This window comes from Pelmatolapia mariae, linkage group LG8 (genome assembly GCF_036321145.2).
Source record: "Pelmatolapia mariae isolate MD_Pm_ZW linkage group LG8, Pm_UMD_F_2, whole genome shotgun sequence".
Taxonomy (NCBI): domain Eukaryota; kingdom Metazoa; phylum Chordata; class Actinopteri; order Cichliformes; family Cichlidae; genus Pelmatolapia; species Pelmatolapia mariae.
This window is the reverse complement of record NC_086234.1, coordinates 4,230,434-4,242,901: the sequence shown is the minus strand read 5'-3', so window position 1 is coordinate 4,242,901 and position 12,468 is coordinate 4,230,434. Positions and strand designations below refer to the sequence as shown.

At 42.0% G+C, this 12,468-nt stretch overlaps 1 protein-coding gene across 2 annotated transcripts; it reads left to right on the top strand.

Annotated features, from left to right (window-relative positions):
• The first annotated feature begins 744 nt into the window (after positions 1-744).
• Positions 745-11,636, top strand: fads6 (fatty acid desaturase 6). 2 transcript variants are annotated; one of them, XM_063481907.1, is made up of 7 exons: positions 745-932; positions 1,050-1,374; positions 4,371-4,537; positions 6,940-7,120; positions 7,297-7,484; positions 9,478-9,657; positions 9,849-11,636. In XM_063481907.1, the coding sequence occupies exons 2-7, from the start codon at positions 1,119-1,121 to the stop codon at positions 9,996-9,998; spliced, it is 1,122 nt and encodes a 373-aa protein (XP_063337977.1). In that variant the 5' UTR covers positions 745-932; positions 1,050-1,118; the 3' UTR covers positions 9,999-11,636. The 2 variants fall into 2 exon arrangements, with proteins under 2 accessions (XP_063337977.1, XP_063337976.1); XM_063481906.1 differs by having other exon boundaries at positions 1,044-1,374.
• The last annotated feature ends 832 nt before the right edge of the window (positions 11,637-12,468 follow it).

Genomic DNA, 12,468 nt, shown 5'->3' with positions numbered 1-12,468 from the left:
TGCAGTTTGTTTCTGTGTATTTGTAGTTGTTTTTTGCTGCTTGGTTGCTGTTTTTCACCTTTTTGTGGGTGTTTTCTGTCTATACGCAGGGTTCTTCTCCTAGTTTGTCTCTCTTCTTTGAAACTGTGGCTCTTTTGTTTCTCTTAAGCCAGAAAAATGCAATATTTTGCATCCCTAGACAGTCCTTTGCATGTGGACCTTTAAAAATGTGTTCTTCTCTGGTGTTAATGGATAAAAAGCCTGACTCTGATAAGTGCTTGAGTAAAACCAACAAGCCGAGGCTGTGGGAGGATGTGCGTGAAGCTGTCAGGCGGCCTGGTGCTCTTCTGTTCATCTCTCTTAAAAATTACTCACTCTGTATCTTTTAAAGAGCACACTGCAGTCAGCGTGGCTTCAAGCTGAGAACTGTGGCCTCTCTCCAGAGGACAAAGAGGCGCTGACACCAGATATATGCATATAACTCACTATTCTCACCTTTGCCAACACTTAAACTAGTCACAGAAATTCTCGCACATCAGCATCTTCTCCTTTTCATGCTGAACATTCGCCCCCTCTCTGCTGTGGAGAAACAACTGAACGGCCCCTGTTAATCAGCCCTCCTTTCTCACTCTGCTTTCCCAGGACATTTGCCAAGGTTACTGTGATGGGAGGGGAGGAGGGAAAGGAGCTAACACAAAGAGAGAGAGGAACAGAGCAGGGGGTGAGCGACATGCAGAATATATGAGAAACCAGAGATGAGCAAGAGTTGACTGTGAGGTAAGCAGCCGCAGCAGTTTTGAGTTGCTGCGTGTGTGAGGAGGATTTTTGGATCCATCCCATCGCAGGCCAACCTTACATCTTTGGGCCGTGGGACAAGAAATTCCTCTGCTGCTGGACTGCCCAAGGAGTCAGCTGACAGGGTGGAACAAGAAGAAAGAAATGAGGAGGAGGAGGTAGGAAAGGAGGGTCCACAATGCTCTTGAAGCAGCAGGAAGGGGGCTGGGCTTCTCTGACAATACACACTGTTGAAATGCTAACTTTGACCTGTGTACTGTGTGCTCAAGCTGCAGGGTTTATCAGCAGCCGCTCACAGGAGAATACAACCTGCATGGTGACTTTGCTCTAAGCCGGTGATCAGGATGCAGAGCGTACAAGATGAACGGAGGGATGAGAGGGAAAGAGGAGGAGGAAGAGGTGATGAGGAGATGTTAATCAAGATGAGAAGGGAGCCAAAGATTAAGAATGGAGGCGCAGGAGCTGAAGAGGTGGAGAAGGAGTCTCTCATGATGGAGCTGACGAGGCTGGTTCAGAAGGTGGTGAAGGACAGCAGCTGGTGGGAGAGGAGGGGGGTCGATTGCAGTATCCTGGCAGCAGCGTTCCTCTGTCTGCCACCTGGTGAGGCACAACTTCATAGATGTGATTGCACCTGCATAGATCTATAAGTTATTGTTTTGGGGGGTTTTATCAATCATTTAGGAGACAATTATTTGTGTCCGTTTGTGTTTCTGTAATCGACTCAACCAGAAGCTCAAAGCCTGGGAGGCCTCTCTTACTGCAAACTTTTTTGTTGTCATAGACAGTAAATAAAAGATGGACATAGCAGCTGTGATGTCACCGATTGGTTTTTAAAGTTTCACATTAAACCCTCAAATTGGGCAGTTTAGCTATGCTGGAATTTTTTTGTTTGTTTGTTTTAGAGAGCAGAAGTGCTAAGTTTTCATTTTACCTGGTTAGCAAAGTGCGCTCACACAGACAGAGATACAGAGATAGTATTTTAACATACAATTAAAATACTATAAATTTGCTCACCCAACCTCAAGGGAAGAATTTTTGACTTTCTCTTATGGCTTGCTCTCAGACAATGCAAGGCGTAACATTAGCCGTGTATAGTAATTGTACTGAAAATGCTCCAAAAGGAACCAACAGAACAAACAAAGTACCTTAGAGGTCCGATGTTTTGACTTGACTAAGAGGGGGTGGAGCCTAGCAGACAGCTAGCAGCTACATCCACCTGTACGGGGATGTTGGCCTGCTACAAACTTTTAAGTGTTAACAAAAACAGGTAACTTTTTTATAGATCAGCCTGTAAACATGTTGGACATTTTAACTGTGGGGCGTTTGTGGAGACTGAATCACTTTTGGAGCCGGCCTCAAGTGGACATTAGAGGTACTGCAGTCTTTGGGGACACTTCTGTGTTGCTTTAACATTTTAGTCCTGGACGTTGCTGCTTGTTTTTTACTTGGTTAACTTTTTTTTGACAATTTCCCTAAACAACGCTGGCTCTGAGGACCAAATCTGGTGTTTTGCAGTCTCCCTGCTTTCAAGTCTGTGATAAACATCGGATAAAGTTTTTGAAGCTTTACCTAAAAGTTAATCTGTCATATTTTGGTGAAAAATGACATAAAGAAGAAAAAAAAAACAGACTAGATAAATTTTAATAATAGTGGGAAATGATTCCTCCAAATTTGTGAGAACAATGTGTCATCATAATAGTAAAGTTCAGGTGTTTTGCTTAATTTTGTCTGTTATGAAAGTCATAGTTTTGAAAAGACTGGTCATAAAATAGCAGCAAACAGACGTAAATCACAAAAGTCACAGTGATGGCTCAATATTTACAACTAAAATTGTCTCATTAGTTAATTTTTTATTTTCCGGAAATACACAGCGTAGTGTTTTCTCACCGTCACCCCTCAGTCTGGCTTTGCACATTCATGGATTCTCATTTTATGTGGGTCACTGGTGGTCAGCTACTGACCTCATTTTGGACTGCTGTCTATTGTGACTCACGTCACTTGATCATTGGATCTGACAGCTTTAAGGTTCAGGCTTGATTCCAGACTCATAGATGTAGCAGTAATTACCACGGATTAGTTCTGCAGCAGCAGCAGGTCTTTGTAACTGCTTTGTTGTGAGTTTTACCTAAAATATAAATCATTGCCAGTATATTTCATATGTCGAAATGATTCAGAAGTAGATGTAGTTGCAGAATGAGGCCGAGGGGTTTTCTGTCACTGTGTAGCACCGAGCTCGTGACTTATCACCTCGAAATAGGCTGCTTTGAAATAGAAGGTGCGTCATATTAGCAGTTTTACTGGGTTAAAAAGGGAATGTGTCACCTAAACTCTGCCATCAAAGGCAGCCAGAGAAGTATCAGCAGCTACAATGTTTCATGTGTCTAATTAGATGTAATCCATCCATGCTGTTAACATTTGTGACAAAAACAGAACTGACTTTGATTAGTGGATTTAAAGCTTCGTCTCATGTTCATCATCAGCCTGCTTCTACTTTATGTAGACACTAAACTATAGTAAACAGTACACAGTGACAGTGGAAGGAAGCCGGTTTGGTAACAGTGTCCGCCTCCAGACTGTCATCCTTTCACCTGAGCTTCCCGCCCATCCTGCTGGCTTCACATTAGATAGTTTGACTCATGGCAAATGTAAGTATTTATTATGATAGCTTTTCATTTCCAGTTCTGTGTTTTTCCAGTTCTTGGAAAGGTTTACTCTGATCATGTGACTCATCACTTGAGCCAAAGTGTAAAACCTTGACAGAGCAGGGAATAGTGAGCAGATTCTATTTAAAAAGGGTCTCAGGTGCTCTGCCAGCAAAGGAGATATAAATTAGAATCTAATCCAACAGGGAGATATCAAATTTATGTTTTAGTGAATTCGACTTGGAAGGAGCTGGATCAGCAAGTGGGGGAATAGGGGGAGAGCGGGCAGGCAGGTGGAGTCCTGGTAAGCAGTTCCTCTGATTGCTGAGGTGGTGCAAAAAGGTAGACAAACAGGGTTCGGATGAAGTTTCGAAGTGAACCACAAAACACAGATTTTAAACAAAGGTGGCCTGAATGTCACTACGCAGACAGAGATGGTGCTGTGACACCGCCTGTCCTTGATATACTCCTGATGACTTCGTTGCAAACAGGTGCAGCAGTGACTCACACCCAGAGGCTCTGCCCCAGGGTGGAAAAACCCAACAAAGCCAGGCCGTCAACCCCACCTGAGAATAATGAATCAAACCAGAAGAAAACCCAAACCAGTCATGCTGAACCGTAACAGGCAGCTAGGAAAATTTTAGAATCACAATTTATTATTGGTTACCTGTTCTGCTTTATTCAACAATAAAAACAAAAGTAAATCTTTAAATAGTCGTCTGATGTCTTCCTGTTCATGGTGGCTATGAGAATGTTTGCTCACTGCAAACATTCAGTGACACTGAGCCTCAGCTGTCTGCTATCAAAGGCTGAAAGAATGCGTGTGAGCGATAACAGTAGATGTATACAGTCAATGCAGCAGTAATGCAGTGTGTGTCCTGCTGCCAGTCTAAGGGTAAAGAGTCAGCATCTCAGGATCTGTAGCATCTTTATTCCCTGCGTTCTGTCTTGCAGCCTTCCTGCTGCTGGGCTCCTCGAGGCTTCTGGGGTTTTCTGCGGGCGTCCTGCTGATGGGCGTGGCTCACGCCGTCATCACCGTCAAGGGGACACATCTGGCCAGCCACGGGGCGCTGAGCGAGTCGCAGGCCTGGGGAAGGTTCTGGGCCGTCTTTTTCATCGAGGTGAGATGTGCAGAAATAAACTTGAAAGGCTGTCATTAAGTACCTGCGGGCAAAGCTTCTGTATTCTCACACGCAGCTCTGTAGCTGTGTGCTTAGAGCAGCAGTTGGACATTTTGGGACATTTGTTTTTTCCCCGCTGAGGGTCATTATCATGAATATGAAGCTACAGCTGCTGTGTCTTGTACTGCACCAGGCTCCCAGTATAAGATAATGGATTATTTTACATTGTGAATCATGTAAATCTACTCTAGTAGAATCTAAGAACAAATACAGTTGTGGGAAATAATGAATTGACAACAACCAAAGATCCATAAAAACATGTTACATAAAAGTTTTTAATTGATTTGAATGTCATCGAATGACGCAAGTATTTGATCTCAGAGCAAAACATGACTTAGTACTTGGTGAAGACACCTTTGTTGACGCTGGTCACCAGGTTTGTGCACATCTCAGGAGGGATTTTAGCCCACTGATGTGGGCTAAATGAAACTGTGTGAATCCCTCTTGGCTGCCGCCTGTCATCTTGAAGCTTCAGCTCCCTCTGCAGATCCCTCTGTACCCTTAGCAGAAAAACAGCCCTAAAGCATAATGTTTCCACCTGATCCAACACATTTCTCATGATCATCCTCACCCCATGAGCAGCAACTGTTACCTCCTCACCAAGCTTCTTGCTGATGGTCTTGTTGGCCATTCCACCCTTGTGCAGCTCTACAATCTTGTCTGTCTCTCCATTAAACATGAAACTACCATAAAAGTTAGAGACTCTTCATCTCTTTATAAGTGAAATTCAGCAGGAGATCAAATAATAATTTCTCTTACTGTATGTAGAGCTAGAAATGAGAAGAAAACATCACCACTTAATTTCTAAGTGGTTGTATTATTCCAAGAAACTATGTAACAGTAAATAATTGCATCATTTTAAATGGATGCAGCTCTGAATCACACCCTCCTCATTCGGTGATTTGCTCATTTACAACAGATTCATCAGATTAGGATTTCATGACTCTGTTTTTCCAGGACTTTTATGGCTGGATGAATGTAACGATATACACACTGAGCTGATAGCAGTGCTCTGATTTCACCAGAGCTCCCAAAACCTTCACAGTATATACTGTTCATTCTGAAGAGCCTCTGTGAAATTCATTAAAAAAATGCTAATGTTTTTCTTTACACATTTTAAACACATTGAGCATAAATAGTTCACTAGTCTTTACAGCGCGTTGTTGCATACATCTCTGAGTGCCTGTGCAGCAGTGTCCCGCCAGTATCCTCCCAGTCTGGTGTGTATTTCAGTGCACTCTTCATCTCCACATGGACACAGACCTTGTTTTATTTAGGATTTACTGGGTTAGCCATCACTGATCGCAGGAAACACCACTGGTGTAATTTTGTCTATTAATGTTGCTCGGCAAGCTTCTGACTTAATTACAAGCTAAACTCCCCCAAACTGCTGTTTTTACCATGCTGCAGGGTTTGACATGAAAACACTGCAACACACGTATAAATTTACCTAAATTAAAGTCATTATGAAGGTGGTGAAGCAGGCAGTTGATATTCAGATATTCAGTTATTCTGAATATATCACCACTGTTGTTGTTGTGGGTGCTTATCAGGCAGTATATGAATGAATGTATGATGATTTATGCTGTATTTGGTCCTTTATACTAGCTGCTGTAAGACTTTATGATTTTTAATGATTTTCACCACATGTTTGCATTAGTTGTTGGCTGTTTTTAGTTCTGTATTTAAGTTAAACTTTATTAGGAATTAATATTGTTTTGCTGTATAGGGTGTGGGGTGGTGTGTGTATTAAGGCTGTCATGGCAACGCCATTTCCTGCACAGGATTATTAAAGAATCTAAATATCTGTTTGCTGAGTTTGTGCAGCTGCTACCTTAGCTAGGTCTCTCTCAGTCTTTGAGATTTTGAGGAGAAGGGAGAAGTTATGACCAAAATGCTAATTAGCATTTTGGTCATAACTCCGTCTTTAGCAAGCTGCATCAATACAATCTACAGCTGCAATGCACGGACACATATAGCTGCTATTAGTGTATTAAATAAGTAACAGACTGACAAAATATTCAAATTTTTCTTAACAATATTGGAGCACAAATGTCTTGGACCACCTGTGTTAGGCACACAAAGCATGTTTATTCCTTCAACCCCACCTGCTATAAACAGCAATGTCTGCAAGAGTGAATGAAGCAATGCACGTTATAAATGATATGATTAATAAGCCTTAATGACCTTTGGTTGATTATTAATTGCTAAGAATATCCAAATCTCTTCTGACCATTGCCCTTTCCAGCTGTTAGCGGAGCTTGATAATGTTCATTGACTGTTTCATGTGCTCCATCATTGCTGGTTTATTGAACACCTCCACTTGTTCTTCATCCCCTCAGATCTGTGGCTCATTCTCGGCACGAGCCGGCATTCAGGGCCACATTAAGATGCATCACGCTCACACTAATGTCATTGGACTGGGTGATTCCAGCGTGTGGAAGGTGCCCTTCCTACCTCGCACCATCTACCTGTTCATAGCCCCCCTGGCCGTGCCGATCATCACTCCGCTTGTTGCGCTCGGTAAGAGGTGCCAGAGGATCAAAGATGAGCCGTGTTTGCTTCAAGGTTAAATGTGAAACTCAGCATAAAGTTGAGACACTTTTTAAACCTCGTGATCCTCCTCGAGTCTCTGTCTTACCTCGTCTCTGCCACTGCAGTGCAAGTTTACTCTCATGCACACTCTCATGGTTTTGCAGCTCAGCTCAAAGGACAATCTTTGGCCCACATCCTTAGGACCGTCCTGATGGTAACCCTGGGCCTGTATTCACAGTACTGGCTGCTCATCAGTGTCTCCGGGTTCACGTCACCTTACGGGGCCTTGCTGTGTATGCTCGTGTGCAGGGCGATGTTCTCCGTGCCGTATATCCACGTCAACATCTTCCAGGTGAGAACACGGTATCTGTAGCTGAGAATTCAGCCTGCTGACACCTAAGATACGGTTACAGTGAATTTTGTTTGTGACGTCTTGTATTTCATATTCAGCTCAAAATTGTGTCATTTTGTAGCTAAAATATTCAGATAGCTGTGAAGCTCTGATGTATGTAGTTTTAATTGGATTATGTTGGTGTCCAATTAGTTTCCAACTAGTTTTATATAAAAGTTTTCATGTCTTTAAACATTTAGAGACCAGTAAGATGACAGATATTAAAATAATTGCCAAGCTTTAAATGATCCTCCTTCTGAATATCAAGATCAGTAAAAATGACTCAAAGTGGCCGACTGGGACCATAATCTCATCAAGAAAATGTCTAAGCGATTGCCCAACTCCCTGACCGATTTTCCCCTGCAGGAAAAAAATGTATTCCTCATCTGGGTGTCAAGAATGCCGTTATGACTGCTTTCACAGCATATTGCTGTGCTGATCATTTGAATTGAAGTGACACTCTGCAAATAATCTCTGTGCAGTAGCTAAACTGTGAGAACAACCTAAAAATGCAGACGGTTTTCCTTCAAAGTAAAAGTTGTGCCTTTTGAAACGGTTGGCTGAGGTGCAGCTTTTATTTTTTTCAAGATTTGCCACCACTGGAATACCAGCAATACCACTTCATCCAGCAACAACCAGCCTCCAGGAACTGCTGCCACACAAACGGTGGCCCTGTCATGCCCAATGTGTAATAAAACTCTTGAAAAATGTGCGCTTGAGAAACCTCGCTAGTGTCGAATATTGCTCCCTAGTGGTCATTAAAAAGAATGCACACACTTCTGTTACCCAGGTTTTGTTAATGGCATTTTAGATGTTCCTACTTCCAGTTAGATTCTGGATTTGTAACATAACTGATAGAAGCACTAGATCCAAAATAAAACAAGAATTATGCTTTTTTTATTTTTATTTTTAAATAGTGTTTTAAATGGCCACATTTTAGAGATCTTTAGATGATTATGAATAGATACATGTATCTCATCAGTATCCATTAATAGCCACACCACATACTTTTATACTCTTTCGTCATTTTTTCTGCCTTGGAAAGGTCTTGAATTGGGGAAAACATAAGTCATTTATGCACATGTATTCTTCACTTCTCACAGATTTATGTGTGCTCGGTTCATGTGAAATGATCATAAGGGTGTTTTTTGCAACAGGGTCTTTTGAGGGGCTTGAATGCAGCATTGTGTTCTCAGACCAGGCAGTGGACTAAAGGGATAAAAAGAAACAATTCATGCATGATTTTCCCAGATGGATTCCTGCAGGTCATTGTGTATTGTTCGGATCAAAGTGTGTGAAGGTGGATTAGAAAACACAGGTTCTTGAAGAGAAGTCAGCAGTGTAACAGTGGAAAGTGTTTGTTCTCGCTGGGGGGTTCGGATTGAAAATCTGTCCTCCCAGCTCTCCTGGGGTGTTGCTGGCCGACATCCAATGCTAACCTCCACCCCACCCCCACCCTGCTGAACTCCATGATCTCTGTCTGACGATATTCTTTGAGACTACACAGAAATCACACTAAACACTTTGTGTTGTAATACAAAGAATCTGAGATTAATTTAAATATCTTTTAGTGTTCCCTAACCATCACACCCCTACCAGCAGTCTGAACTGTTGATAGAAGGCAGTATGGATCGATGCTTTGTGTTGTTCATGCCAAATTCGAGCCCTACCATCCAAATATTGCAGCAGAAATCGAGACTCATGAGACCAGGCGACGCATTTCCTTCTGTTGTCCAGTGTTGGGAAGCTTGTATGAATTGCAGCTTCAGTTTCCTGTTCTTAGCTGACATGTCTCCATGCCTAAATTTCAATTCAATTACAATTCCAGGTCTTTTATTACTGACGAAAAAGAAATTTGGATTGACCCGTAGTTAAACAGGTGTACCTATTAACATGGCTGGCAAGAGTACAATAGACCACATAACTTGTGATGACAAACTGTTTCTAATTGCAGCATATCGGTCTGCCGATGTTTTCTCCAACTCGTCGACCAAAGAGGATTCACCAGATGACCCACGGAGTCCTGAACCTGCCGCGAAACCCTCTGCTGGACTGGATCTTTGGACACTCGCTAATAAACTGTCATGTGGAGCATCATCTCTTCCCCTTTCTGTCAGACAACATGTGTTTAAAGGTGGGACATCACAGATGAATATATTTACCTGCTTGTTGCAGAACTGTTGGATTCTTCTGCAGAGCAAAGGGCACAAACAAAACGAGAGCACACAGTTTAAAAAGTGACCATCACAGAACTTTGGATAATTATTTAATTGCTAAATGTATTTACGTATTTCCCACTATGGTTACTTTGTTCCTCTTGTGCAGGTGAAACCTGTTGTGTCCAAATACCTGACTGAAAAGCAGCTGCCATATCAGGAGGACACCTACTTGTCCCGCCTGCACCTGTTCTTCCACAAATACCAGGAACTGATGGTGTTTGCCCCACCCATCACAGAGCTGGTGGGGGTGCAGTGACAGAGGGAGGGTGAGCAGAAAAAAAAACCTGTTCGGACTAAAGACCTCAGCCGCTCAAAAGCACAAGCATTTCTGCTGCCGCAGTTTGAACCTCTAACACACGGAATAGGTCCTGAATCGATGCGTAGTTTCTAATCTTAGGAAATTAACCCCACGTCTTAACGATCATATCAACTGAATGAATATCCTACACTTTTAGAGCTCATTTAACACAAAGAAGAATCAAACACTGACCTGACTGTAGACATTGGGAGCTGAATTAAACAAAGCTGTGAAGCTGACCTGGGGCCTGCCTCATGAACAAATACAACAAAGTGAGCATTGTGTGAAGAAATGGTAGAGTCCTGCTTTGAAAATCTGAGAAAACCCGAGCACTTTGGCTAGAAATAACTCCAAAATAAGAATGTTTCCAAAAGCAGAATAGAGGAAAATACTACTTTTGGGAACATCAATGGAGGGGTGACGACCATTTGTGTTTTTAAAAAAAGATGTGACAAGAAATAACATAAAATGTTTAAACTGAGGTTTAATCTGCACCACATTTACTCTAATATTTAGGCTATTTAACCAAGTGTGCAACTCCTTGCTGTAAAAGAGACCCAAAGGGGAGCAGAAGCAAAAAAAAACGTCATGAAAATACAACCAGTTTAATAAAACCACAAAAAACTGATGACCACGTACTCAGGGTGGAGGTGTGGTCTGATACTGTGGGAAAAGTCTTTGTGTGCAACAGGATGACAGAGTCAGAACAAAATCATTGACAGATTACAGCAAACGCCTCATCTCTTAGTACTTTCACTGGTACATTTCTATTAGGTGTAAAGGAGACAGGTGTAATTACATTGCATTTGGGTGCAGTGGCCTCGGGACAAATAAATCAAGACTTTTTGTCAAATCTGTAAAGAGAGCTCAGCAGAAACTGTTGAATAAGTTTCTTTTTACCTACAGGACATCAGTGAATTCAGTCGAGGCTGTTCAGAAATGGTGGTTAAACCCGTAAAGTTTTGCTCATAGAGCACTTGACCCTGACACTGCAGGGAAATCTGAACTTGATAACCTAACTTAGCCTTTTTTCAGGTTCCGGTTGTTTTCCAAACAGTGTAGTAGACCTGTGACTGTCCTACCCAATGACTAAAGCACTGCTTGAAAATAGCTTGTTCTATTTTATTATTCTATTTTATAATCCTAATAATAAAACGAAGGCAGCTGATGTTATGAAGCAAAATGACGCCAGGGGAGGAATTCATTCATAATCTGTCTGCATCATGAGGCAGGCCTCTGATCTCATCCACTGACCGATGGCAGAAATAATGACACTGATATTTTTGGTTTTTCTTTTTTTTTAAAGAGCATCTGTAGCTCCTGGACTTAAGGTCAGAGATGTAATTGTGTGTGTGTGTGTGTGTGTGTGTGTGTGTGTGTGTGTGTGTGTGTGTGTGTGTGTGTGTGTGTGTGTGTTTCACAGAATAAATTCTAACATGAAGTTACTGAAATGAAAATCATGCTATTGCTTTTTATTCCTGTAAACGAATGAGCTGCCTGTCACCCCTGCTGTCGCTCTCCTGTTTGTTTAACATTTAGGCTGTAATTGGGGTGAAAATGTGACTTAAAAATAGACGAATAAAGGCTTTGTTTCATACTCTGACACAGAGAATACCTTAAGCAACTGTTTGAGACACTTAAAGTGTAGCAGAAGCAATCAGCCAGCCCAATATTCAGTTTTAGTAAACTCGTAAAAAATGTGCATTTATTCAGAGATACTCTGGAACATGTTTTATCTCTGTGCTCTGATCATAAGGTAAGCATTTGCAGGTAACTGAAGATGATTTTATTCAAAGCAGCGTTCGGGAAAGCCCGGACCTTTATGACTGCTAACAGAGATGTGGGACATCCCAGAGTGCTGCCTCTCAGAAGAGAAGCTGATACACGAGTACAACAGAAATCCATTAGTGCAACTTTAAGCCTAATAAATAAAACATTATCTGACGAAGAAGGAAAAAGAAAGGAGAAAGGGGCAATGGAGCACACAGCTGCAACAATGCAGCCCTGTTAAAAGGCTTATTTATCGTAGCTGAGGCTTCCCCGAGCGACTATAGAGTGCTTTTTTTTTAGGTAGATACAGAGCCGGTAAAAGGGATCTTAAAATATCCAGATTTCAGAGGTTACTCAAAAGTAAATATACCATGATGAGTTTGTAGCTGCTTCTTAAAGGCCACCTCAAAATCCATGCATTCTCCAAGTCAGAGTCTGGGGATGCTGTTCCATCGTGTTAGTACCAGGTAGCAAAACCTGTCACACCATGATGTGAAGAGCCGATGTTTAAATAATGCAGGATGCTTATGAGCAAGTGCATCTCACTCTGATTGGCCCTCGAGGCAGGAACTCGTCACTGTGTACAGAGACAATGAGACAAACAACAGGACACAGTGTTGCTGTCTCTTCCCCCATCCCAACTACAGCAGATGGCCAA

What these genes read in the sequence shown, in the direction of transcription:
- fads6 (XM_063481907.1), top strand. Translation starts at nt 1,119, where the DNA reads ATGCAGAGCGTACAAGATGAACGGAGGGATGAGAGGGAAAGAGGAGGA. An exon ending in GGGCCGTCTTTTTCATCGAG is followed by an intron (nt 4,538 to 6,939) that starts GTGAGATGTGCA and finishes TCATCCCCTCAG; the next exon opens with ATCTGTGGCTCATTCTCGGC. An exon ending in CACTCCGCTTGTTGCGCTCG is followed by an intron (nt 7,121 to 7,296) that starts GTAAGAGGTGCC and finishes ATGGTTTTGCAG; the next exon opens with CTCAGCTCAAAGGACAATCT.